Source organism: Ochlerotatus camptorhynchus, unplaced genomic scaffold (genome assembly GCF_037179485.1).
Source record: "Ochlerotatus camptorhynchus isolate MF236.1 unplaced genomic scaffold, CSIRO-AGI_Acam_v1.1 ptg000530l, whole genome shotgun sequence".
NCBI lineage: Eukaryota > Metazoa > Arthropoda > Insecta > Diptera > Culicidae > Ochlerotatus > Ochlerotatus camptorhynchus.
The window spans coordinates 156,006-183,900 of record NW_027041014.1 but is presented as its reverse complement, the minus strand read 5'-3'; the positions used below and the strand labels follow the sequence as shown (position 1 = coordinate 183,900).

Genomic DNA, 27,895 nt, shown 5'->3' with positions numbered 1-27,895 from the left:
GGGTCAGTTGCGGAAGCTACGGAACCCACTAAAAAGGGTGAGATGGAGCGCTGAAGACATATCGACGGCCATATCCCTGTATTCTTCAGGATCGAAAGCATATCATCTCCTACGTTCAAACCGATTCCCCTTACCAGCTATGTCTACACTTCGTTGAAGAAAACTGTTTGTTTATTTCAGCGATTCTGATGACGTCACAAAAAAAATGACAGTCGCGGAGTAGCTAGCCTGGTATATGTAAGCCGTGGTCCCCCCCAGCATTATGTATCTTCCCCAAGATCTTTCTACACGCTATTTCAAAACTACCCAAATTTGGGTACAATCCACCCAGATAGGTCAAAACTTAACATTTTTGGGTAGATTCAGTTTTGATCGATCTGGGTGGGTTGTATCCAAATTTGGGTAGTTTTGAAATAGCGTTAAACAAAATCGACTATTTGGGAAAAACCGGACATCCCTACTAACAACACTGCGGTACCGAGCGAGCGCGCGCATTTTAGTCTTGTTTTTTAGCGTTTTTAGTGGAAGTGGAGGAACATGACGCATTTGAAAGTGTGAAAAAACCCGAAACATTTTTAAATTTGACCGAAACCTTGCTATTAATTCAAAAGAAACATTTAACTTTTCACAATGCCGTTCATCGAAGGTGTAAGTTACATTGGATCAAAATAATAGGCATTTTCCGGGACTTATAAAGAACATCCGTTTCAGTTGACCATCAGCGGATTTCCGGAGCAAGATGACCTGACGCTCCGCTTCCAAGCTGGGCTCAACATCTTAGACAGCCGGCACCCTGAATCTAATGTCATCGTCGATTCGCTCAGCTGGTTTCTCAACTGCCCGGAGACACTCGATATTCCACCGGAAACTAATTTCACAGCGCAGTCCTACTTGGAGGTTCGCATCCGGTCAGACCAACCCGAGCATTCATTCTGGGAATTGCGTGGTAAGAAAAAGTGTCCAAACGAAAATGTGATACACCTCCGCCGAGTTCTGAGCAAGCCGCACACGGTGCTGGTAGATGGAAAAAACTCGCAGGTGCCGTTCGATGAGTTTCGCTTCGAGATGGCACAATTGGGATTCTGTTTCGGGATGAATGGTTTTCCAACGCTAAATGTTGTGCGACGAATATATCTGGACCAACTAATCAAACCTGCTAGCATGCTTTGGAACATTGTACACGCAGGATTACGTGTGGAAGCATTTGGTCGAATGCAGGATGAGGAACAGGACATGAAAGATTTCTACCGAAAACAGCTGAACAGCGCGCTGACGTTCGATTATCAGAGCAAGATCGACGAGTTTAAGGAAAGGATCGAATCAAGCAAAATGTTCTGCAGATTACAAAAGACGTTGAATATGTACGCGGCTAGTGTTGTTCAGAGGGAAGTGAATGCCTATGCCAGGGTGTCGAAGCTTTATGAGTCGCAGCTAGAGAAATCGGTGGCTGCAATGGAAACGTTAGAAGAGCAACGGCAGGTACTCGAGGAACGACTGGATGAACATGAAAACGCAGTTCCGGAGATGCGTGAACTGGTATTGGAGGATTTAAAAGGCCATTATTCGGAGGTAGATTATCGTTTAGCAAAGCTGGAGCCGGAAGAACATGTATTGGATTTGATTGAAAATGTGCAAGTTCGCATTTTAGACAAAGCAGAGATGTTAAAGAGCACTTTAAAAAATATGCTTGGTCCAGGGGGCAAATGGATCCAGAAATATAAAAAGGTTGCAAAGCTGGAAGCTGAGATGGAAATTGCCGAAATTTGCTTGCATGCTTCGATTTTTCCTGTTGATGTTCGTGGTGAGATCTTAGAAAAAACCCACAATTCGCTTGCCATGCACTTGGAAACATCAAAAATATCTACAAAAAGCATTCAGAATACAATGGAATCGGTCACCTTGGCTATTCAGGAACGTAGGAAACTTCTGCAGATTATCGAAGGAGATAGAGAATATGATGTGGGTGAAACTACTGGTTATGTTAACGAATTGGTTGAAATCTTCAGGAACCTAACGTAAGTACGCTATATTTTTGTATAAGACGCGACAGTTTCCTAATCTTCCCTCTTGAATTTTAGCCAGGCAAAGCTGGCATCCGTGACTCTCCAGAAGGACATCCGTCAAAAATCGTATGCCCTGCTGCAGCAGGTAACAGCCATCAATCATATCTCGTCGGAAATCATTATGGGAGTAGCATCAATTGAGAACTTCCTGCAAACTTCCAACGACAACGGTTTGAAACAAAATTTTACAGGATTCGTCTGGCAGCATTTTAAAATCAATGTTCCGGCAGTTGCAAATCTTGCGCTGCCGCACTTGACCGACCTTCTGACGCTGGCCATCTTCCACAAACAGGACGTCATGTTGGAGATGCTCGCCCATCTCCCGTTACAAAACACGTACAATGTTCTGGCACTGGATAAGTTTGTAGAACACGCGGAGCAGCTCACCCCTAATGTCCCATCAAACGTATATTCTTTGTCTAACTTGCTCGGCGAAAGTCCCCTGAAACCAATTCTGACCCATCTGATGAGAACCTTCTACTACACAAAAGTACCGTACGAGAAGATTTCCAAGTCAATTGATCCAGAGATTGTTCTAATATGCGTTACTGATAAGTTGGTCATTGGAGGCGGCTTTCTATCCGGTGGATGGTCATTGAATGCGCAAAATACGTTGGAAAAACTATCAGAAGCCGTATCGCTGCAAGTCGACATTCTCAAACTCGAGCTTGAACTCCGGGAGCATACCGAAACCATCCCAAATCTGGAACGACTCAAGGATGACACATGGAACAAACTCGAACAGTTCCATGAAGACACATTCGATCGGTGAGTATACATTCTACATTGGCATGCTAGTAAAAAAATACCTCCCCGACAGGGAATCGAACCCTGGTCTCCCGCGTGACAGGCGGGGATACTGACCACTATACTATCGAGGATTGATAGTGTGAGTGAGTCGCGTGATCGAGCGGCACGATGAATGCGTTTTTGTATCGAATTCATCTGGTAATGAACTGTTAAAATGAACAAAAGCTGCTATTTTTAGTGTGTTATGTGTGATTCCTCGATAGTATAGTGGTCAGTATCCCCGCCTGTCACGCGGGAGACCAGGGTTCGATTCCCTGTCGGGGAGGTAAATATTTTGCTTACTCGCACTGCGGGAAAAGGAACAGTATAAGGGGAAGGTGCGCTGCTGTCAGTTGATGGGTCGAGGTGCTCTGCTCGCTCAGTATTCGCATGGAATTGTCCCTCGAGTTTATTTCAGATCCCTATATGGAATTTTTCTCAGCATTCCTTTCGAATACTTTTGGAATTATCCACAGCATTCCCATTGAGTGCTCTTGATATTCTAGTAAGATCTACCTTAGAATTTTCTATAGAACAAACTTCTAGCGCTTAGAATAATATAAGGCCTAACTGCGATGATGATTTCTCTTTGCATTACTACAGTACAAGTACATGTAATGTAGCAAAATATTGTATTAGCAAGCAAAAGCAAAATCAAACGCACCGAGAAATTTTAATCCACCCGAGTTATTAGCAAAAGATTAAGAAAATCTATCATTGTAGTTAGGTCCTTATGATTATGAACGCTAGACTTGTAGTTCACTATTTTGGAACTCCCTTGGAGATTTCTTCAGAATACTCAACTCTGAATTCTAAGATTCGCCTATAATTCTTCACATAATTCCCCTTCAATGTTCCTTAGCAAGTGCATCTTGCTTGGAACTCCCGTGGATTTTTTTTTCCTTAGAATTCTCTTCGAAATAATTTTGGAATTCTCCGTAGAACTGCCTTGTAATAAAGCCCTTAGAATGAATTTCGATCGTCTCCTAGCAAGTTCATTAGAACTCTCTTTAGGTTTAACCAGGAATCAGAAGCTACTCAGTACTACAAAACTGTTTCCTCTGAAATCCTTATTTTTTCAAGAGCTTCTCCTCATAACTACATTTGTATAATCCTCAGAATTCATCCAGATTCATCGCTAAGATTGCCTTTAAAACCGTCTAACAAGTTCGTTTTATAAAACCACTATTGAAGGTTCTTTCTCCAAGCCATGCTTCGAACAGTTTCCAATAATGTTGATGTTTGTTTTCTTCAAATCAGGGATCATGCATTTTTAACTAAATCCTTCGTCTGGTCTGGATCGTCGTTTCAGAATGTAGAAAAAAATCGAACTTTGGTTTATTATTATTTTTCAAAGTCTTTAATACGTTAGTTCTCTAATTCCAAGCTGCATTTTTTCTCTGCTCAAACATCAGCAGAATGGCCTATTTAGATCAATACCGTTCACAAGCTTAGCACAGTTTGAAATTTCATAGACTTTGGCTAAGGTTGCGTGATCAAAAAACTATAAAACTCGATTTGGAAATCTGCTGCGATGTATGAGAATGTGTAATGTTTTTTTTTTTCAAAATCTTGAAATTTATTGTAAGAGAAAATTTAGTGCACAGATGATCCCCTTGGCTAGTTTTTGCACCTTGTTGGTGGTTAATTTCATGCTTTTTAGTGGAGTGTTGGAGACGGTAGGTTTATGGCCGGCGTTGCTGGCTCATGCCCTATGGCGCCATGGGCAGGCGATGGGGATTACTAAGCTTCCCCTCTCTGATAAACCACTGCATGAGAGAACCAAGGATCTAGTCTAGCAGTGATAGTATCACACTTGTTACTCCTTTGATTGAGAGCCGCGTCGTAGTACGCTTACGTATAGGCACTGACGTCACTCTTATTTATTTTATTTTTTACGCAGATAGATTAATTTGGGTTTGCAAGGGAATTATACTATTGAAATATTTCAGAAAGTGCCCAACAGTGCTCATTCTTTCATTGTTGTTTTCATTTAGGTATTACTCAGGGAACAATATTAAACACCATTTTCGTACATGGTATTGTAACTAATCTTATATGTGCTTCATTTTGATTTGAGATAAGTGTTTGAACTATGACTCGGGATTTCCACTGTGGTGTGCTTCTATTGTGACATACCCATATGTATTTTTGTGGTACTACATAGTGGAAACGTGATAGCGTAATTGGAACATTTACCCTATACAATACACAATTTAAAATTAGCTGGGAAACTAACTTCAAAGTGAAGCATTTTAGTCACTTGAAGGTGTCACCTGGGACGAACAAAGATATCATTAATATATGTCAAAGCCAGAAGTACTTGAAACATCTTAAATTTTAGTTTAAAAGCAGGGGTTATGATTGTGTAGGTAGATTAGAGATTTCAGTTATTTATTAAATAAGACTAAATAATCATCAAATGAACTCCAATTAGAGAATTCAGAAAGTTAATTAACATAAGATATAGGACGCGGGGGGTCCGCTTAGGGAGGCAACTAGTCTTTAAAGTTGTATAATAAATCTTTCTATTTAGTATATTTGTTAATTACAGGCAATATCAATAGCAGTAATATGTTCAATCAGGCGTTTACGAATAAGTGAAGTTTTAGGAAAGGTGTGTTAAATATGTTGATAGGTTTGAAATAAGAATTTAAATTGTTCTGCTTTAGTTTTCGGTAAGGTATGATGTGTCAACTAAACCCTTTTGAGCAAATTTTCAAAAATCAAATTGATGGAGTGATTTATTGAAAGACATTGCGTTGCGTTAGAACATTCATCAGGGTTAGAAAACAGTATTCTTCTCTAACGAAAATTGACAAGTCATACCTACATCTAACATAGTAGTAGTAGCAGTGTCGCATAATCAAATCACAATTTCTGCCAATAGTGGCAGGTACGGTGCCATATCTGCCACTCAGGCCATCTGATTCGGGGACCACCGATCACCATCCAGGACCATCCAATTCCGCTTAAGAAAACAGTACGTGTTCTGGGGGTAGTTTTGGATCGGACTCTAAGTTTCGACCAGCACTTCAGATCGGTGAAAGAAAACTGTCGTAGCCGCATCAACATCGTCAGGACAATCTCCCGCCCGCAACGCTCCAGTAACCGCGAGATCAGCCTTCGTGTCGCCCGGGCTGTTATCGACAGTCGACTTTTCTACGGCATTGAAATTACCTGCTTAGCCACCGAGAAGCTGAACCGCATCCTCGCTCCGGTATACAATACCTACGTACGCATCGTATCCGGCCTTCTACCTTCCACGCCTGCAGACGCTGCTTGTGCGGAAATCGGAGTCCTTCCTTTCCGCTATCGATCTGCTGCAGCTACTGCTACGAAAGCCGCTGCCCTCGCTGCTAAGACATCCGGGAATGATAGGGTCTTTCTGCTCAACGAGAGGAACAGAGCCCTCCGCACTGCAGCCAACCTTGACCTCCCCCCGGTGGCCAGGGTCCACTGGCATGGAGAGAAAATTTGGCGATCTAACGTTATCAAAATAGATAAGCGGATTAAGAGAGGATTCCAAGCCGGAGATAACTCTGTAGCGTTGAGGCGTTCAGTTGCAGAACTTCTTGGGTCGGTCTATCCGGGGCACGTTCATCGCTTTACGGACGGATCGCGATCACGGGCTGGAGTGGGACTCGGAGTGGCAGAACCAAACTCCGCAACAAGTCAAAGTCTACCGGAGGAGTGTTCCGTTTTTTCCGCAGAAGCCGCTGCTATTCTTGATGCAGCCATCAATCCTGCAGATCAACCGATCCTTGTGGTAAAGGACTCACACAGCGTCATCCAGGCGCTGGAAGCCGAAGCCCCGAGCCACCCCTGGATACAAGCCATTACACGATATGCCCCACCCTCAACCGTTTTTACGTGGATTCCCGGGCACTGCGGTGTTCATGGAAATGAGGCTGCGGACAGGCTGGTGGGATCCGGTCCATCTGGTCTCCGCTTCACCAGGAACGTACCACTCCTAGACGTCAAGCGTTGGATCGCGAATATTCACCCCTATTCTGTATTTCGTTTCGAACGAAATTCTCGTACAAAAAAATATTTTTTTGTATGAGAATTTCGTTCGAAACGAAATACAGAATAGGGGTGATTATCATGGAGTAGGAATGGTTTCAGTTGCGGACCACTTTCCTGAGAAAGATCAAAGAAACCGTACGACCCTGGCTAGACAGTCACAAGTACAAGGATCAACGGATCATTTCAAGACTCCGGACCGGCCATGCGAGGATTTCCCACAATTTTGGTGGGACACCCTTTCAAAAGGTTTGTCCAATCTGCAGCATCCCTGCCTCGGTGGAACACGTGCTGTGTGTCTGCCCAGAGTTTCAGAGGCTACGCGAACAACACCGACTCCCAGAGAACATCAGGGAGCTACTTGGCAACGACCCCTCGACGCTGGCTGCGCTTATTGCTTTCTTGAAGGACGCCCACCTGTACAACCAAATCTAGCATTCTCGTCGTTGGCTGCGCTGTCCGTGTTCTTCCACCTTCCTATTTTCCTGCCGTCGGGGTATCTCTGCCGGACTGGGGCACTGTCTCTTACGGTGGAGCTCTACCTTGTTCGCGCATCCATTCCTCACCACAGTCCCGATGTAACTCCCATTTTACATTCAGTTTTTTTTTTAAATGTTGTCTCAGAGCCAGTTTTACGTTACGATAATGTTAGAGTGAAACGTTTCCTTAGAGGCAGGCCCTAAGCCTGACCTTCTACTATCAAATGTGATGAACTAGCCTACGGCTAAAAATCACAAAAATAAAGAAAAAAAAACAATAGTGGCAGGGCTGAATACGGATCAAAACTAACATAACTCTTAACACTAAAATGATCCCGGAACTAACACTCATCCATTGCACTTTTAGTTATATATTAGTTTTATTTTCCAACTAATTTATCTATGCTTATTTCTATTGTTTGGATCAAGTACAACTAATACCAATCTACCTTTATGTATGCCTTAATCCCTTTTAACTTATTATCTTGGCGAATCATATGGAGCTGGAACTCAAAGAAATAATGTGATTTCAATGGACTAAGGAGAAGGACTAGAATTACTTCGAAAAGGATATCAAACAAATTCAGGACCAATCCAAATGAGACCAGACACCAACAAGGCATCGGGGCGTTATATACTCGGAGAGGTGTTTGATAAATAATCAAAAGTGGTGAGTTAACATCATAGTGGAGCCAAGGTAATTGTCAATAATTCATTAATTAGTAGAAATCTGGATAACTTTTTCAAGGGGACGTGTCGGCTTTTGTGGACAGTGCATTTGATCGTCGATTTGGCGTAGCTGGTGGCTCGCCCACGCCTGCTAGTGCTACCATCAGATAGGGGAAATCTGCCAGTTGCGCCGGATCGACGATCGGATGCACTGTTTGCAGGAGCTGATGCGTCCCTTTGAAAAAGTAATCGAGAAATAACCATATTATCCTATAATTGATATTACTATTTTTATATATCAATAAAATAAGTCATGACAGAGTAACAGAACGAGTTTAAAAACAAAAAAAAAGTTTTAAAAGGACAATTTACACAAGTTGACACAATACACAAGACAAGTTGGGGTTAATACACAAGACAAAATGACAAAATAAGTGACGACAGAAGACAAGACTGGGACAAAAATCAACCTTTTAAAAAACAAGAATGCGCAATTATATTATCAAAACTATTTCGATCAACACAAAAACAACAGTGACCAAACGGGCACCATAGCCTAGGAACGTCTGTGTGTTGATTTAAAATAGAGGTTCATAGAAGCAGTATTTATCAATAAAAGGGGTCCATTGTAGAGTTTAAGCAAGTGCTGCCACTGCGATCACAAAAAAAAGAGGTAATTTAGTGCGCAGATGATTACGAATAATGTCATAAATTAAAATAGGCATGTAAAAATGTTAAAACTGATTTTTATGTAAGAATAATGTTAACGATTAACGTCAATGCCGTTAATTTCAACTTAAGCTCTAACGTTTCAGCGTTAACGCGTTAAATTCACGGTTAACGTCGTTAACTTTTTGCCTAACTGTGCCCAATGAGCTGGATTACCGAGGTGATGCAATCGGTTAAGTTGTGTGAGTGAAACCACTGTACGATAAATGCAAGCGTTTACGTTGTTTTTTCTTTGGTTTACTAAGAGCAACCGTACCAGTCGTTGCCATTTGCGGCACTATTTAACTTATGCACAGCGTTTCCATGTTGGCTTAATCACTCCTATTTCCGCAACCTGAATAGCAACCCCGGTACGCAAGTAGCGTTATGGTAGAGGTTGGTAAATGTGCTTTATTTACTCGTTGGTACGGTTGCTCTAATACAGCCATATTTCTTGATCTGCTTCACCTCTCTCTGTAGCTTATTGAACTGTACCCACCACTGGATACCATATGGTAACCCCGGTAACCCTAATCATGTGACATTCAAACAATTTTCGAACCTTCTAATTTTCTTTCAGAAATATCGGTAGACATCACCGAATTATATTTCACTACGTCACGTAATCGAGATCCACAAGAAAATTGATTTGATACTTGTAACAAGTAGAACACACAATTATCTAGCATTTCGCTTATCGCTACTAAAAACAACTATACATTATTTTCTTTTCACGGAGATAAATTAGCCAAAGGCTAAAAATCTCCCTTATAAAGATTTAAAAAAAAATAAATAGATTTATACCTCGCTCAGGGTTCAGACTACAGAGTTATAACATGTTATAATAATTATCGACAAGAAAAATGTCATCAAGATAGGCTGTTGTAACTGCTTAGTCTGGCCAGCATTGCTCACAATTTACAAAAAGATGGAAGCGGTTACGTGCAATTACGTTTGTTTACGTTTTCTGCTTCTCCTCAAAACTAAAGTAGATTGTCTGCATCATGCAACAGCAGTCCCGTTTACTCTTTTAGTTATGTCGTGCAACACGTTTCAAATAAATAATTTAGCAATGTTATTTCACAAGTCCTCGATAGTATAGTGGTCAGTATCCCCGCCTGTCACGCGGGAGACCGGGGTTCAATTCCCCGTCGGGGAGACTTCATTTTTGAGTTTTTTTTATACTTCTAGCGTTCAGAACCATAAGGGTCTAACTTTTTTCCATTATTAATAACTCGATTGGGTTATTTCGCAATGCCCAAAAAAATAATAATCGGAAAATTGCTTCAACTCACTTGCTAGTACAGTCGAATTTCGCTCATTGGCCTATCCTTACCTCGATCTTTACGTGGCCTACGTTTTAGTTGGCTGTAGCCCACCTAAACCGAAGTCAAACGTCATTTTTTTTTGGATAGTTGCTAAACGTTTTTGATGATAATGGACAATCGATGTATCCGCAAACAATTTTCAGCTTTGACAGCTCAGCCCAACAAACGAAAGCCTTTTACTAAGTCTATACAGAGCTGGAAAAAGAGCCTCTCGGCTTGGATCGATTCTCTTCATCGACTTTCTCTTTCGTTAATAACTCAGTTGCAACAAAGCAAATAGGCCCTTTTTCCAGCTCTGTATAGAAGTAGTCTATGGGTTTTTATCATCGCAGTTTGTCCCTTATGATTCTAAACGCTAGGCTTATCCTTCAAATCAGTGCACATATAATGTTTCTTTATTTTTTGAGTAGGTACTTTATTTATGTGGTAAAAATTTTAGATTAAGAAGATAAAAAAAACTTGTTTATGTCTTGGTAAAATTGATGAAATTTTTTTTGGAAACATTGTAGATGAAGTCATTTTAAAGCAAACCCCACACGCATCAATATATTGACGCGAAGGGGAATTATTGACAATAATATTGATGATGTGAATTCAGAAATATTGTCAATCTCGATATATTGACGTCAATATAGAATGTATTGACAATACGATTATTGTCAATAAAAGTAATCGTGTAGGGTCCACTTAAGAAACTTTGTCGAAGGCAACAATAAATTTTCTATCTCTCAAGTGGACGAAGTTATAGGGTAAAATGGAGTACAAACGGTAGTTACTGCCGTTCTACGCATATCTGTCCCATGTTACTTTTGAACATTTTTCATTTTTGTTCATAAAACAGTACTTTTTTAGGTAAACTTTCGAATGAGAATAAAAAAACGTGTTACTTGTTTTGGACTTATTTAAAAACAACATTAAGTCTAATTGTCCCATGTTGAAATTCTACTCATAGCTGTTCCACAAAGAATTTTTTACTGAATCTTTTATTAATGAATCGATTTGCGTGCACGAATGATTGAAACAGTATTTATATGATCAAAAGAAACTCAATGAGTCATTTCAGGAAGAAGAAGCTTTATTTTGTGATGAAAAATATTAAGAGAAACGGGAATTCATATTAAAACACCAGATTATAGTTCAGATTTCAAACGGTAACTGAGGAATAATGATCAATGGATCATTTTAGATGGCTGAGTTTTGAACCCACCACAGCTTGCATTTGGCGCCACTGTATACGGACGATCCAATGTAAAATACTGTGGTAGCCACAGTACGGTGCTGTCAAAACCTCAGCATGTTCAATGATCCATTGATAAGAAGCAGTGTAATGATTTAATGACAAAATAAAGTTCAATTGCATGTAGCAACGATGTATAAACATCTTCCAATATTGGCATGATTACAAAAGTACGTATAATTGTCTAAAACAACTCGAAGCAACGCAGTTAACAATGATGGCAATTTCTGTAACTTCATGTGTTCATTCATCTAGTTGATAGCTGCTACCATATTTTGTAGTTAAAATAAGGTTCCTGTTAACTGATTCAGAATATCCGTTGTGCTATAGTCCTATCCAGCGAATCCAAACACATAAAGCAACCAACGATACAGACAAAACGGTTGCTACGACTACCATGACAAACTCGCTCTGTAACATAGCTCAATCCGAGTGGTAGAAGGGTAATGATATCAGGCATAACATTTGATAACGGCACAAAAGCATTTGTAAACAAACTTTCTAAGGTCCTTTACACGCGAACTAAAGTACGCCCACGCAAACCAACAACATCATCGGATAGGGGCAACTATCACCTTTCCGAAAGTGGTATTGGTTTGCGTGGGCGTACTTTGGTTAGCGTGTAAAGGGCCTTAGAAAGTTTGTTTACAAATGCTTTTGTGCCGTTATCAAATGTTATGCCTGATATATTGCTTGCCTGTTTTGTTGCAATATACAATAGCTTGATATGAATTGAGAAAAGAGATAACAAAAAAAATCGCATAAACACACGTGTATCATCTTCGGCTTTACTTCGTGAAGCAGCCTGCCAACAATTTGCTCGTTTCCTTCTACCGCCCGGAGTGAGTTGTGTCGCACGGGCTGCTTGTCATGAAAAAGAAAGAAGAAGATTATATCATTATTGCTTTGCACTTCTGACACTGACATAGCGTTATTATTCGGTTCGTTGATCGCTTGTCATTTTGTCATTTCGAGATATTTTTGATTCCTTGGTCCTATCATAAATTTAGTCGTTAGAATGTTCTCAATATACTACCAAGGATGCATTTGGTTGAATATATTGAAATCCTAACTGTGTATGTTAACTTTTCCAAAGTCTTTCTTTGAAATCATCGAAGTCCACGATTGACAATCTTATTGTGTTCTACACAGAGCATTTATCATTAGTTTCTAAAGATGCCCATACTTATAGGCTTTGCAGCAATGTGAACTCACTTATTGTTGGATTTAGTTAATGATGCAAACGAAAATAGTTTTTATGTAGCTTCCATTGGAAACGCAAATGATTTTCATCCATAAACAAAATTAATATAATTCATCTGAATTTCACATAACATTTATGCGATCACGTTAATTTTATATGATTTTTCAGATGAATTTCATCGGCCTCATAATATTCATGTGATTTTGTGGTGGGATTTCTAGCTATGTGATCACATGAAAGCTATGTGAAATTCACATGGTTTTCATCCATTAGATATGTGATAAATTTTTTGAGTGTATGCAAACTATCCACTTTCAAAACTTCGCGGAGAACAAACTCAAGCACGCTCATGTAAACACAACCACAAGAGTAAAGACGTCAAACGCAACGTGGCCATCAAAGCAACACGGAAAGTAATAGTTCTTAAGGCCGGCGCACAATAGATACGTTTTCGGGTTTTTTTTTACAGATAATGCATGGGCTAACTGTCAAAAAACCTGAAAACGTATCTTTTGTGCGCCGGCGTATGATATGCGTAGAATTTCCTACTTCATAGCCAATTTCTCGGCATAACAGTCCCACTGAATTGTTATCGTATAAAAATCAGCTTGACTAATTTCATTGAAGGTAATTTCTGTAGTTTTCACTAAAACAAATTGACTCAGTTGAAATATGAACAATTCTCTAACTTATTTTAACTAATATTTCTTCCAATGAGCAGAAATAATTTCGAAACATTATTCACGATTTTCTCAGATGTTACTTTTAGAACATGGGACAGATTTTATACCATAACTTTTTTGTTCGAATTTGCTACTTTTTCCAATGTTCTACAAAATTGTAAGGGCTCTGAAAATACTCATTTTTGCTTGAGGTAGCGATTTGCTTACCTTTTCGTTCAAAGGATTTATAACTTTTAAAAAATTATTTTAATGGGGTGTATCTTGCAAGTTAACAGGTATTAGCAGAAAAACTCAACGTAATTTCGGTCAGCAACTCATAGCCTATTGTTCCATATACAGTTCAAGGGGATGTCTAATAAATTTTCTAATGAAGTACCTCAATGTTTTGTTACGTTTTGCTGTTTTCATGACCATATTTCCAAGTATTCCCTTTTCTACAGCTCACTAATCATAAAATCCCTGATTGTGACGCTCTGAAAGCAAAATTGACAGCTCAAACACCTCTTCTTGTAACTTTCAAGTACAAAATATCATTATAACATCTAAGGTACACCGGGGCAAGTTGAAACGCGCGGGGAAGTGGAAACGGTAAGTGTATCTCTTAGCGGAAGTGAATATTCACTGTAATTATTTTTGAGAGGCATTGTGTACTACCGCAAACTACTAGATTAGAAATAATCTCAGTGATTATTCACACTTCCGCTAAGAGATAACCGCTTGTCCCGTTGTACCTTAATGATTTCATAATTCCGAACAACATTTTTTTATTGCTAGTGAGTGGAAGCAGATCTGGTTGTGGCGTTAGGGGCGATCTATTTATTATGTCACGCTAAATTGAGGGAAAATTAACCCCCCTTCCCTAATGCATAGCTTTTCACAAAATCATACCCCCCCTCGCCCCCCAGAGCGTGACATAATATGTGCATCACCCCTTACCATACAACGTACACACTTAGATGTTTTTGCCGAGATGGGCATCACCGAGCAGCTCGGCAATCTATTTTGCTGGATGCCGAGATTCAGCAAAATTTATGTGTGTTAGCTGAGATCTCGGCAAAATTCCCGTTTGTTAGCTGAATCTCGGCAAGTTTTTCAATGAGATCCTGCAAAATAAAATGTCGAGCTGCTCGGTGGTTCCTATCTCGGAAAAAAAAGCTAAGTGTGTATGGTTGTACTGTACCAGATTTCAGTGTGTATTGTCCCCATTAAGGACTAACACACACAAATTATTTCACAAATTTATGTGAGATTTTACAGAAATTTCAACAGCTGAACGTTCGGTAAACAATTCGGTGATTTTCCAAAGTTTTTCTAGAAATTTTCTGAGAATATCAGTGGAAAATAATAGGAAAACTGTGAAAAATCACCGAACGTTCAGCTGTTGGGATTTCGGTAAAATAGGGTTGATGGTCCCTGGTATTGGGCCCATAGATTAATCACAAAGGAAAGCAATTTTTGCCAATTTTTCACTAGAAACCAAACATATCCATTTGTATTGTCCAGATGACGCATTGATCTAAGAAAAAAAGAAGAATTGAAATTTTTTATCGATGACCCCAATCTTTGGATGCATAGGCCAAAGATTAGAGCCATAGTACCCTACTAACTACTATTTACTTACTCTTCGTTACATAAATCAATCTCCGTTCTAATCAGCTTTAAAAAAAATGCGACTCTCCCCGACGGGGAATTGAACCCCGGTCTCCCGCGTGACAGGCGGGGATACTGACCACTATACTATCGAGGACTTGCGGGGAAGTTTATTTTAATTTCCAATTTGAATATTTTATTCATTTTACTCAATCATCAACTTAAATAACGAGCTACATACAATATTGGCGTAGACGAATGACGAGTGTTCTTTTTTCGGTTTTACGTGAGAAACCATGCCGGGAATCTATGGTGTATTCACTAGTTCAGACATGAGCGGGACGAAACGAGATTTGCGTTGGTATGAGAGAGATAATCATGTACTCTCTTGTCTGAATTCAGCTTTACTCCAACTCCAACATTATTAAATAAATTTTCTCAATTACGTGTGTGTGGAAAAAGCAAAAAGTGTTCTCTCCTTCACTTTCTCACGTTAAACCGCTCTCAACCACTCTGGTCAACGCCAAATCACTTCCAAATTCTACGTCACACACATACATTTGCGTGAATCAGTTCCTGCATCTCGTTTTGACATAACGATAAAATACTGCTTTCTCTTTCAACGCTGTTCTTACAGTTTGTCTGTTATGCCTATCAATCGCTAGTAAATCGTGTCGGTTGAGAATGACTTTGGTTGCGATGTGTTGCTCTAGTTATCGCTTCTCGGCCTAAAGGCTAAGATCAAAGTGTAGTATCTGTTCTTATCAGCTTAACATCTGATAGATCTCCCATAGGGAGACAACAAATGTTAAACTGATTTTTGTAAAAGGGCGGAACGGTTAGGGGCTTGCTCCACTTCCGCCACGGGTTGGCCCGGTATTGCAGTACCGCCGGGATCGGCCCACGTTAACAAACCATAAGCGAGTTCGCATTCTAACCTTGAATAGGAATGAAATCATCTTTCAGTATTGGAAGCTTTCTTTTCGACAGAACTGCAAGGTAAATGAATTTGATTTTATCTTGTCCGTAGTTCGCCTACTGAAAAGAGTGTGACATGTCTACGGATAGGGTAGGCCGCTGCTTCGTCGTAATCGCCCATTTCCGTTCTATCGAGCAAGAAACATCAATTATTACACCGTGCACAATTCAATAATATATTTGTTTCGATGCGTTAGCTCATAAGCACAAAACAAAGCGCGTTGTATGAACATTTACACCCATTGTTCTCAAAACAAAAGAACCCTAATAAAAAATTATCATAAATGAACGATAACCAAAATGATTGAACTATTTCACAAATGGTTTGGATGATACCCTGAACACGTCGTTAAGCAAATTAACTATAATTTTTTAATTAGGGAAGTCCTCCTAGCGAATCCATTTTATATGCCTTCATTCGTAGAACGAAGAAAAACCAATGGCGTTTCAATACGTTTGGAATACGGAATTGAAACTTGTAGAACGAATTTGGAATCAAGAAGCAGTGTTAGATTTCTAACAATATCAACAAGGTAAATAAATTTGGAAGTAGAAGTCATTCCAAAGTATAGTAGAATCAATCCATTGTTTGGTTCATATCCGCTCGATAAAGAGAGGTTAACTGCGGGTTGTGCTTAGTAGGACGGAAATTAGATCAAAAACCCTATTTAGAGTAAGTATTCTGTATCTACACGTATTCAGATTTTTTGGGATTTTTTTTTAAAGTGCAGAAGAAATTTTGCAGATTTTCAAAATTTTTAACTCTGAATGACGGTTTTTAGAAAAAGGAATAATTAATGCAGTGGAATCAAATTCTCCTATCTACGGATCGTACTCCTTTAAAAGTTAATATAACTTTGCTGCTGAAGTGAAGGCGGGCTTCTCAATACCAGAAACATCAATTTTCAGCATCAGCAGGATTTTTAACATCTTCGTTAACTCTTCTCCATAGTAGGACTCATTTTTGACCAAACATGAAGCATCCTTAATGGGAAAAAAGACGCTCATAAGCTAACACCTTTGACCGGCAGAAGCGAGTTGAATTTTCCAGGAAAAACTTCTCGAATATGAGGTTTCACTCAGTCTATTAGTATACCCCCTCATATTCCAGAAGTTTTTCCTGGTTTTCCACGGAAAATCCTCTTTTGAGTAATTTTGTGATTGTTTCCTTCATCTAACCTATATCCCACCCATTTCCCCAGCTTCCACAGGTTGTTGCAAGCTTTTCCCACGCTTTCGGACCTTCCCTTTTTGCTGGAACAGCTGGTTCATCAACAAACGTCCCTCACCCGGCAGCAAGTTCGACTCGACCTGCTCGGCGAGTTCTCAAAGCATCTGAAAACCGATCAGTTCCAAGACCAGACTTTCTACGAGCAACGTATCCATGATGGCAACAACGCACTGGAACAGGGCAAACGAGAGTGGCATTCCGACCGGAAGACGTTGGACAAAACGCTTGTACAGTTGAAGGACGATGTGCGAATCCTGGAGGAGCTTCTGGTCAATGCAGAAACACTTCGTACGTTCAGCCTTCCGCTGAAACTCCACCAGTCACTTGTGGTCCATCTGAGCGAATTCAAAGATGAATTGGAACACACGTTGCAACACCTCAGCCAAGAGCATGCCGGGCAACAAAGTGCCTTTGACGTCATGGACCAACTCGACCTCATCCATCGGGAAACGATCGAAGCAGAACGGGTAATGATGTTGCACAGTTTCCTACTCCGTGAAATGTCTACATTCTACCAAGAACTTCGGCGTCAATATCCAGCAAAAGCCAGCAAACTTCAAAAGAAAACTAAAGCAGATCTTCAGTATGTGTACGAGGCACGACGGAAGCTCAACTGCACGCAACCAGCGTACAACCTGGCACAAATTGAGCGGTTCAAGTTCAAGCTTGAAATGTGTCGCAACCATCTCCAGATGCTAACGGCCTATCGGACGCCACTTGTGTGCAACATGACCCTGCCCTGTATCAACAAACTGGCCGCGATCAAGCTCCGTCTGATTACGCAAATGATGGCCAATATACCCTCATACCTGAACAAATCCGGTAGTCTCCGGTTGAACTTTCAATACGATCGGACCAAATGTTCGGATGAAGACTCCAAAAAGGTAAGTACCTGGGATCATTTTTCTTTTAATTTGAGCTTTATTGGTTTACTTTCAAACGGAAAATGACAAGAATGTGTTGTTCTCTTTCTGTTAAATGCTACTTTACTTTTAAACCTACAACGCCTGACTTGGACTAAAACGTCCCGGCACCTACAGTTCATCCTTCTCATCTAAATCTACATCGGACAAGTCGATGTCTTCCTCCTCCGGTAGCTGTCCGTCCTTACCATCCCACGGTTCAACGGTGTGAATTTTCGGCAGTGCAGCACCCTTGATCGGGGCCGTGTGTCCTCTACCGTAGGACAAGTCGCGCAGGAACTCGTTGATTCCATCCTCGGAGAAGGCTCCACGCAGCAGAGAGTATTTCATCTTCTTGACATTCACAACGGCCATCGCCGGATAACCGAAGCCTCCAATGTCCAAGGTGGATTCGATTTCGGGTTGAGCTCCTCCTTCGGACCACAGCCAGCCCCATTGCTTCTTCTTGTACTTGTCACCCATTTTGGCTAGGATTGTAAGATAGTTGTTCCGGCAGGCTGCGTCACAGTCCAGAATATGTGGCAGCACCGATACGACACACAGGGGTTTGTTTTCGCAGGTCTTCTTGGAAATTTCCTCCGAAGTCAGTTGAACAATCTCCGGGGCCGGAATGTTTTCGCTGTGCTTCTCCAGGGCCCAGTTGACGATATCGGAAGCAGTTCGACCACCGTCGTAATCCTGAGCCGATTCACGATCCTTTACGCCACCACCGAAAAACTTGATCGACGGGTAACCCTGGATTCCGTACTGTTGAGCCTTGATTGTGTGTACCGTTGCATCCAGTGCTCCGAGTTTGACCTTACCCTTCAGTTCGGTGGCTGCCTTGGCCCAGTGCGGAGCGAGATTCTTACAGTGTCCGCACCATGGAGCGAAGAATTCAACCAACCATATATCGTCACTGTTCAACACCAGTTTGTCAAAGTTGGAATCCGTCAGCTCAACTACATCCTTCGAATCGGAACTACCGCTTTCGGAAGATCCACTGGATCCACCTCCCAAAACATTCTTGATCTGCTTCTTTGCCTCAGCAAGTGCCGATTCAGCAATGTCCTTCGCCGTGCGCTGTCCATTGTAGTCCACCGGCGATCGTTTGTTCGCACCGAAGATCTTAATCATGGGATATCCTCGAACTCCATGTTGGCCACACAAGCTTTGCTCCTCCTCGCAGTTTATTCCTCCAACCTTGATGATTCCCTTCAAAGCGGTAGCGGCTTTCTTATATTCCGGCACCAGATTTCGACAATGGCCACAGAATGGAGCGTAGAATTCGACCACCCAAATCTCGTCACTCTTCAATACCATCCGATCGAAATTGCTAGTGGTTAGCTCGACGACGTCGTCCGATGATGAGTACAATGCCCAGCCGGAACTGGCCAAGCTGACAACCAAAGCCACGACCATCCACATCGATGACGTGCCCATTTTTCCTCTAGTGCTAATCAGTCTTCTTCTTCGTGAAGCTGGGAAGTATTTGTTGCCGCTCCGGCTTGCCGGATATCACTGTGAAATGTCGCGGTTATACTAAGATATTTCACCAAAATTTTGGATTTTATTACCTTCTGATGTGGCGCACTGTCCTTTATCAAATTCCCGGTTGTATTGAGATTGTTAACTTGGGAAAAAATTATGTTCTCCTGTCAGAGTTTGCAACCAGTGACGATTCCACCTAACAGCACTGATCTGGCCAAACGGGATTGGTTCTTTCCGAATGACTGACGGCGTATAGGATGAACCTTTGGCATCAACACACATGCAGTTTTTTGTAAAGCAGGTTGGTGTTTTCGCGACTTTTTGGCGTTTCGATTCGTTTGTGTGGGTGGCATTTTGGCCCTAGACTTCACTGTGTGCGTGTTCGGTGTTGTTCATTCCACAAAACTGTGTTCATTTGAGTTTCCACTTTTGTTCTACCAGAGGCGTTTTTTTTTTTCACTTTCGATGGGTTCGGGTGCGTTTGGTATAAGGATGTTTGATATGGGCATAAGAGTCGAGTTTTGAACGCCTTTGGATACGGTTGTATCTAAATTTGCTCTCTGTTTTGTGCGTGCATTCTCTTTCATAGTTTTCGGCTGCATTTGCCGGATTAGCGCTGGCACTCTGCCTCCCGGACGGTTATACGTGTGTGAGTGGTGGTTTTCTCGCTTTCCGAGAAGTTTTAGAATCAAGAAAGAAAACATGATTCATCATGTTTGCAAAATTGAAAGCATCAGAAGATTAGGCGCTGCGTGGTTTTATTGTTTTTCCCGGACCAAAAATTTGTGGCATCGCGAGTGAAAATTTTAATTTCTTTTTATTTACGCGGTGATGAGCACGGCGCTGATCTATTGTTAGGGTTTTGCGATGTGCATTGCTTTTGTGCACGGAGTGTCTTGAAAAAGAAAAGTGAAGAAAAGTGATATTTGGTTGTTGTGTGGTTGGAGTGGAGAGAAAAATATGCGTGGAAGCATCGGGAATGCGCTCCCGGGTGAAGTGATTTGATGAGCACGTTCCAGTTGAAGATTGTTGACAAGTGTATTTGTGGTGATGCAAATTATGGTTTAGATGACGCATGGCTTCAAACATTTTGTGTATCCAAATAAAACATATTACATACTAAATACGCACAGGGCATCGTCTGCTGACCATTGCCGCGGGTATATCGTGGGAGTCCCAGGTACCCGGTTCAAGCTTTAGTTGGCGGCGGTGGCTCTTCTTGACCTTCTATCCCCTGAGTAGTTAGTGTGAATAAGGGCGTCTATGTGATGTTTTGCTGTACCTGTTGTGGACATCTAGTGCACCCTGTTCCCTTAACTTGTTGAGGACACCCTGTCTTGCCTCAAAAGTTACCCTTTTAGAAGTACTAGTCTTCACAACATAAAGGGCACCATTACGGAGCATGAGATTTGATCAAATTATTCGCAGTTCTACTTGTCCAACGCCCCCGGCTGGGTGAGGGATAGAGGATGACACACACACACACACACAGGATGTTTGATATGGGCATAAAGATTATCGGCACAGTTCATTGGTGTCTGGCCTTATGCCGAATTATAATACATTCAATCTGCCCTATTGTAATTGTATTGTATTGGTCAAATGATCAAACTGTCAAAACAAAAGGTTTACAATTCAAATACAAATTCTGTTATCTGGAAAGTTTGAATGGAGTATAATATTGTTCCATGCTATGGAACTAACATCCAAAATGTTGATTATGTTTACATTGCTGTGTTGTTTTGGAACGGTTTATAATGGAATAAGTTTATCTTGTGCTTATTTTGAGCTCACTGTGCTTTTTCTGATCACTTACTCTAAAACAATCGAGTGCAGGAGACTACACGGCGAATGAGAACGACCCAAATTTGAGTTTAGTCAACTCATAAAACACATAAAGTGCAGGAACTCAGCGATGAGTAAATTTGCCTCATGTTTTCCAAGGTTTTTCCAGGGAAAAAATCCCGAATTTGAAAAAAAAAAGTAAAGATTGGATTCACTCAGTCTATTGGTAATACTCCGAGACTGAATAAAATTTTCGTCTTTTCTCATTTTCCGGCAGATTTTTTAGGTTTTCACAGTAAATTTGTCTCATTGTAATTTACTCATCGCTGAGTTCCTGTACTTTTGGCCATTATAAGTGAACTAAACTCAAATTTCGGTCGTTCTCATTCGCCGTGTATAGTAGCGCACAGCACAATATTTTTTGGGGCTGTGGGTACTTCCAGACGATTTCTGTTTTGAAATTTGTTGTAATGAGATCATTTTTTTTTTCTTTTTACGGTAACTAACAACCACCCTGTTTCCGTACTTGCTCTTTTGCTTTTGCTGTAAGTTTCTGTAAGAAAATAATATGGTGCAGAAAGTAACGGCAACTTACTTTTGCTTTTTGCTGTACAGAATCTTACAGAAAAGCAAATACCAAAGCACACCTAATGTCTTGTTTACCATAGATTCTAGTGTGTACAGAACAAAAAAATCTATTGTATTTTTACTATTTTTGACAAACAAAGATGGTTGCTTCACTAGATTTTATTGCATTGTGACAATAGTTTCGTTTTTATTCGGGTTGTCTGAAACAGGTCAATCTAAAATTAATATGCAGTGCGTTTCGACTCTCCAAGACAGAAATGCTTCATCAAACGTTCATCAAGAGCTTTTGGGCATCCTGTTAGATGTCTGCTAATTCTTACCTGTTTTTTTAAATTTTCTCCTGAGTAGAAATTATGCTCCCTTTGAGTGAGATTGAACGGCCGTGCACATCCTCCGTCTTCCTTTGTAAGGTTTCACCGGTGTCAAAGCGACATCTGTTGGATTTTCTCTATTTCACTTGGTTCATTCAAGTTTGACAATCTTCTTAATCCAAGCTCTTCGAAGTTCATTTCTATTAATATTACCACTACATTATCGACAGTATTGATCAGAATGGTGGCTCTGTTTTATCGACAGAAGTCATGCATTTGCAGCGGCACTGTATACAACGTGTGTTCTGATAACGGAGATAACTGATCTGAGACTTTTGTTTTTTATGTTACAGAGTGCTTTCAATATTGAGCACATAATCGGACTCACGGTGGAATTCGTCGACGAAGAACAGAACCTGATCCGTTACCTGAACGGCGATTCGGCAACGTTGGCCCACTTGATATTTTTTGCATGTTTTCTGTCCGTCGAAGGATGCAAACTTCTGCTACTACAGGACTGTTTCTCGGTAAATTTGTTGAAATGAAATCACTCATAATAAAGGGCATGTTCGATTTGAATTAAATCATTTCAGGGTCTTTCCGAAGAGGAACATCAGGATGCGTATACGCTGCTACTGGCAATTTCACAGAACATGCAAATTTTTCTTACTGTCGGACTAGATGAGTGAGAATAATTATTCATGATTTTATTTATATTATAACAGTAAATAAACCCTTAGTGCTAAGCAGGATTGTTATGTACTACCTTAAATATCGCGTTTATTTTTATACAATGATGGCTTATCAAACACCTGTCTCATTCCTCCAGCTCGCTCATTGTAGAACTTAGTGTTATTTGCCGAATCAGCAAACCAAGGTGATTCGGCCTTAGTAGTATCCTGATCCACCAAATGGGTGTACTTGGTTCTACCGCAACGACCAAAGTTCTTGACTTGCATGACTTTTGGCAGGATGGTCTTATCAAAGTGATCTTCCAGTGTCGGTGCAGAGAAGTCCTGCTTGTATACTTGGTCTTCCTCGTCCAGATAGAATGCACCACGATGGTAGTACTTTTGCAAGAACTTGTACTTGCCCTTGACCGTTTTGTTTGTAACAAGTTTTGGATTGAGGCGTTGATCCTGGCGACGTTCCTCTTCCGTCATATTTCGTATGCGTTCGATTTCCAACTTCTCCTTGTCTAATCCTTCCTTTTCCTCGCGGTCTCGTTTGATACGTTTTAGTTCCCGCAGCTTCCATGCCTCGTATTCCACCTCATCATTCTCATCATCTGTATTGACATCGTTCAGATTCGGTTCGTTATCTACCTTGGCTTTTTCCATATCCTTTTTGATGCTGTCTTCTACGAGCTTCAACGTTTGACGACGACGTTCCTTGGCAGCTTTCTTAGATTCGTATTCAAGTTGTTTCTGTTTGTTAGCCTCACGCTCTTTTTCGATTACTGTAGTACGATCCTTCTTACGAACAAATAATGGTTTCAATCTGAAAGGAGATCCACATGTATATTAAATTATGATGACTAATAACGCTATAAATTCACAAACCTTGGTTCATTTTCCTCTTCACTTTCTGTTTCCTCATATTCCGAACTTTCCGATTCGGAAGTATCCGATTGGCCTTCGTCCTCTTTTTGCAACACTTCCTCTTCCTTCTTCTGCTGCATCATTTTCTGTCTCAGCATGTTTCGTCTCCGTTCGATCTCGGAATCACTAAGCTCCGTATCAGATTCTGACTCCGATCCGATCGAAATGCGTCGTGTTCTCGCCAATCCTTCGCCAGCCTCCTCTTCGTCATCATCTGCTTCATCGTCTTCAGACTGCTCCGGTCTGCGTCGATGCCGCAAATGCTGTCCGGGCTCTTCCTCTTCCATCTCGATGGCTTCCTCTTCGTCTTCCGATTGCACCAGTTCTGGTTCATGTATAAATCGATGCCGCTCACGCCGTTCACGCTCGATTTCTTCAGCTTCGGCAGCGCGAATTGCCTGTAGACGCCGAATACGTGGATCGTCCACATCACCCGGAAGGGCATCAGCTTCTTCGTCTGATTCTTCGCGACGACGAGACTCCCGATAGGATTCCTCGGCCGTTCTTCGGTTGTCAATGAAGTCATCTTCATCAGATTCCTCTTCACTGCTAGAATGCTGGGCATACTCAGGACGTTTTCCAGATACGTATCGATGGACTTTCACCTTTTGCATGGACAGTTCACCTGTGTACGAAAACGTTCAAGACTTAGTGCGACTGCGACAAGAAATATTTACCATTTTTGAGATCTTACCTTTTGGATTACGCACTGGAATGGCACCAGCCGTGCTCTGAATACCGTAAAGTGATGGCTGGCCATTCATTTTGGTTGTTTATTGTGGGTAATATTCAGAGAATTAATATTTTTGTACGAGTTCACTTTTTTATGCTGCCAGTGCAGTTCTGATGGAAGAAAATATAAACAAAGAAAATGGACGATTTTTGCCTTGACAGCACATAACGCATTCAGCCACGTGAACACGGTACACGAATAAATTGAATAACTCATTATTTAGAAATTGAAAGGCATTGACACGGAAAAACTCTTCTCGGTAAAGTTTAGTAATACCCCGTTCACATTACAGCCTAATATCACGTAATATAGGGTGTCTGGCAATGAGCACTCATACATAGGATTTCCAGTGAAAACTAGATGTATGAGTGCTTATTTCAAGACAGCGTATATCACGTGATATACGCTGTAATGTGAACGGGGTATAAAGCTTACTTTTTGAGTGCCAAACTTCAGGCATAGCATTTGTAAACATACTTTCTTTGGCCCGTTACATGTGAAATTTCACATGGAAATTCGTCAATAAAAATGTGTGGATTTTTATTAGTATAGGAAAACGTCAGTTGACGTTTCGAGAAAGAGCGTATCTGTCAGATTTTCACTTCACCGGAGGTGTAAACTGATCGATTTCGTTTTACATGAACTGTAAACTGCGAAAAAAGGAAACTGTAAAATGTTCCACAAACATTTTTTCACAACCTTTTTCGCTAGCGAAATTTCATGTTTTTTTCGCGTGCTTCAATTTTCGTTTCGCTTCGATCTGTATACTAGGCTTTAGCTGCTGCTCTTTTCGCGAGCGCTGCATGCGCGAAAAAAAGTAAACGTAAGTGAAAAAGATGCGATCCACACACAGAAAAAAAAGTTGTTGAATATTACATCCAAACTGCTGCAACCAGGTCAATCCATCGGTTGTGTAATATAACATTGTACGATGCACATCGATTTTGCAAACAAAATTACATCCACTGATGTAATATTGTATCTGCTTTTTGCTATTACATCATTATTTCATACATCAGCTTGAATTACATTGATCGATATTACATTTTTTTTTTGCTGTGCAACGTTAGATTTCGCTGGCTGTTTACAGTTCAAAGCGAAGTGAAAAATTTGCCGATTGCGTTTTTCACGCTGGTGAAAAATTTAGTATTTTGTATGAGATTTTCGTTTCGCTTCGATCTCTACACAGAGAAAAAAAATTACCCTAAATTTAAGTTCTTTTTACTTAATTTTAGGTAATTTTGAGTTTTGCATCCCACTCTAACTTTTTGTTGCTGTCAAAAATGGAACGAGAGTTTCGACTTTCTCATGACTATCGTTCAATAAGCTACTAGTGAGTATATGAGATTTTTTTTTTTAATTCTTTATTAAAGAGATTTTTAGCCTTAGGCTAGTTCATCTCTAAAGTATGATTCTGTGACACTACCCCGAATGTCACTACCCCGAACGCCATAACCCCGAACGCCGTTACCCCGAATGCCACTACCCCGAATTTCCTACTACCCCGAATGGCCATTACCCCGAATACCCTACTACCCCGAATGGCCATAACCCCGAAATAAAGACAAATGGAAGAACAGCATGTGATCAAAAGAAGGGTAAATTTTTAAGAAGAAAATTTTCTTTTGTAGTTTAAACTGAATACAAATGATAAAAATAAAAATTTAAAATTGATTTATGTAAATCAGTGATGCAAAAGTTCACTATGATTCGCGAGCTTTTTCCTAGGTGAACATCGTGAAAATTCGCGAACCCTTCCAATGCTGTATTTTGTATTTTTTACAATGACACTCTCTAAATTCTTATAAAATAAATTATTAGATTCTATAACATCCCCCAGAAAAGATGATGAAATTAGTAATTTATCACTTTTTTTGTTGGTCATTTGATATCATATTTCAGTTTTATATTACAGAACAGGCGTCCATAAATAAACAGGTCCGCAAGTATCTTGCACACTGAATAATACATCTTCTGAATACCAATTTTCTCGATAAATTTTACCCATATGATTTAATATACTTTTCATGACAAAACTCTCTGATTAGTTTCACTTTACTATTGATGATACACTACGTTTACTTTTATGGAACTATGTATTTATCAATTCCAAACCATTTTATAGCTCTTTAGAAAATGACAACCTTCAAGTTTTCGAGCACTTCGTTCATCATTTAAAAAGTCAAAGGGTCTATTATGCAATCCAATTCAACCAGTCGGAAACTGTTAAACCTTATCGAAGAATTGTTCGACCTGAGTTGAAGAATTTCTCGTGCTGGATTAAAAAATCGGTGCATGGAACGTTGAACTACCGATTACAAATTTATAACATTATTCCACACGTTATTATCCCAAATGGGCATTACCCCGATTACCTTGCGAAAAACTATTGATTATATATTTTCCTTATACGGGAATATTCCCTTCTTTATCATATATTTAACGAATTAATGATGTTCTCTTTTATATATTCAAAGAAGGGAATATTCCCTTCTTTATCGTATATCCAAAGAATTCATTATTTACAGCTTTTGGAAATGAATTCGGGGTAATGGCCATTCGGGGTAATGGTCATTCGGGGTGGTGTACTATTCGGGGTAACGGCGTTCGGGGTAGTGTACCGTTCGGGGTAACGGCGTTCGGGGTTATGGCGTTCGGGGTAGTGACATTCGGGGTAGTGTCACAGAATCTTAAAGTACACAGCAAAAAAAGTTGTTGAATATTACATCGAAACTGCTGCAACCAGGTCAATCCCTCGGTTGTGTAATATCACATTGTACGATGTACATCGATTTTGCGAACAAAATTACATCCATTGATGTAATATTGTATCTGCTTTTTGCTATTACATCATTATTTCATACATCAGCTTGAATTACGTTGATCGATATTACATTTTTTTTTGCTGTGTATATGAGATATTCTCAAATTTGAGTCAATTGAACTTAATTTTCGGTAGAAAATACATACGAGTATACGCGAAGTTAACGATTTTCAGAGTTGGTTGGAAATGCTAACATGAAGCTTTAGTGTGATGATTTATTAGCTAGAGAATGATCTTTAGAAGAATGTTCCACTATCCACCTACATTCTTCTAAAGATCATTCTCTAGCTAATAAATCATCACACTAAAGCTTCATGTTAGCATTTCCAACCAACTCTAAGTATTTTTGCCGCAGTCAAATGTAAACTACTATAAGCAGTTTACTGAATATTAGCATAGAGGTAACTCTAAGACCACTGGGTCCCGAAGAAAATCATTATTATTTTTGGCTCACTCAGTACCAGAACAACGGTCCCAAGCAGTCCCAAGCTATTTCACTCACCCCTGCATGTTCTGCATGAATCCACACACCCCTGATGTTATCTGTCAAACTTTCATAGCGAATCAAAACAAACATAGTGTAGTAATAGAATTTCAACTAGAATAGGGTACGTTAATCGTTTGCTTGGGACCAATAGGCTACTAAAGTGATGAGCCAATTTAAAATCGTTAGTT

The 27,895-nt window shown here is 40.3% G+C and overlaps 3 protein-coding genes and 5 non-coding genes across 8 annotated transcripts; 4 read left to right on the top strand and 4 right to left on the bottom strand.

The window, feature by feature from the left end:
* Positions 1-582: 582 nt before the first annotated feature.
* On the top strand, positions 583-22,751 carry LOC135713058 (uncharacterized). The gene is made up of 6 exons (XM_065236142.1): positions 583-648; positions 712-2,015; positions 2,079-2,831; positions 16,957-17,869; positions 22,416-22,589; positions 22,656-22,751. Exons 1-6 carry the CDS (start codon positions 631-633, stop codon positions 22,749-22,751), a joined length of 3,258 nt encoding a protein of 1,085 aa, XP_065092214.1. The 5' UTR covers positions 583-630.
* Positions 2,873-2,944, bottom strand: TRNAD-GUC (transfer RNA aspartic acid (anticodon GUC)). The gene has a single exon. It is a non-coding gene; the product is annotated as a tRNA-Asp (tRNA).
* Positions 3,067-3,138, top strand: TRNAD-GUC (transfer RNA aspartic acid (anticodon GUC)). The gene has a single exon. It is a non-coding gene; the product is annotated as a tRNA-Asp (tRNA).
* TRNAD-GUC (transfer RNA aspartic acid (anticodon GUC)) lies at positions 9,822-9,893 on the top strand. Its single transcript has one exon. It is a non-coding gene; the product is annotated as a tRNA-Asp (tRNA).
* On the bottom strand, positions 14,862-14,933 carry TRNAD-GUC (transfer RNA aspartic acid (anticodon GUC)). The gene has a single exon. It is a non-coding gene; the product is annotated as a tRNA-Asp (tRNA).
* Positions 15,492-15,686, top strand: LOC135713074 (U2 spliceosomal RNA). Its single transcript, XR_010518700.1, has one exon. It is a non-coding gene; the product is annotated as a U2 spliceosomal RNA (small nuclear RNA).
* CaBP1 (Protein disulfide-isomerase A6 homolog CaBP1) lies at positions 17,990-19,582 on the bottom strand. Its single transcript, XM_065236180.1, has 2 exons — positions 19,465-19,582; positions 17,990-19,408 (listed from the first exon to the last, which is right to left on the bottom strand). The coding sequence occupies exon 2, from the start codon at positions 19,328-19,330 to the stop codon at positions 18,020-18,022; it is 1,311 nt and encodes a 436-aa protein (XP_065092252.1). The 5' UTR covers positions 19,331-19,408; positions 19,465-19,582; the 3' UTR covers positions 17,990-18,019.
* A 38-nt stretch (positions 22,752-22,789) lies between the features above and the next one.
* On the bottom strand, positions 22,790-24,454 carry Mfap1 (Microfibril-associated protein 1). Its single transcript, XM_065236179.1, has 3 exons — positions 24,358-24,454; positions 23,625-24,288; positions 22,790-23,562 (listed from the first exon to the last, which is right to left on the bottom strand). The coding sequence occupies exons 1-3, from the start codon at positions 24,425-24,427 to the stop codon at positions 22,830-22,832; spliced, it is 1,467 nt and encodes a 488-aa protein (XP_065092251.1). The 5' UTR covers positions 24,428-24,454; the 3' UTR covers positions 22,790-22,829.
* Positions 24,455-27,895: the final 3,441 nt, after the last annotated feature.

Bases quoted from the DNA above. Each gene is read 5' to 3' on its own strand.
- LOC135713058 (XM_065236142.1), top strand. The intron at 2,016-2,078 runs GTAAGTACGCTA...CTTGAATTTTAG, and splicing joins GAAATCTTCAGGAACCTAAC to CCAGGCAAAGCTGGCATCCG. The intron at 17,870-22,415 runs GTAAGTACCTGG...TTTATGTTACAG, and splicing joins CGGATGAAGACTCCAAAAAG to AGTGCTTTCAATATTGAGCA.
- CaBP1 (XM_065236180.1), bottom strand. From the start codon at position 19,330: ATGGGCACGTCATCGATGTGGATGGTCGTGGCTTTGGTTGTCAGCTTG.
- Mfap1 (XM_065236179.1), bottom strand. From the start codon at position 24,427: ATGAATGGCCAGCCATCACTTTACGGTATTCAGAGCACGGCTGGTGCC. The intron at 24,289-24,357 runs GTAAGATCTCAA...TTTCGTACACAG, and splicing joins TCCAGTGCGTAATCCAAAAG to GTGAACTGTCCATGCAAAAG. The intron at 23,563-23,624 runs GTTTGTGAATTT...ATCTCCTTTCAG, and splicing joins GAAGAGGAAAATGAACCAAG to ATTGAAACCATTATTTGTTC.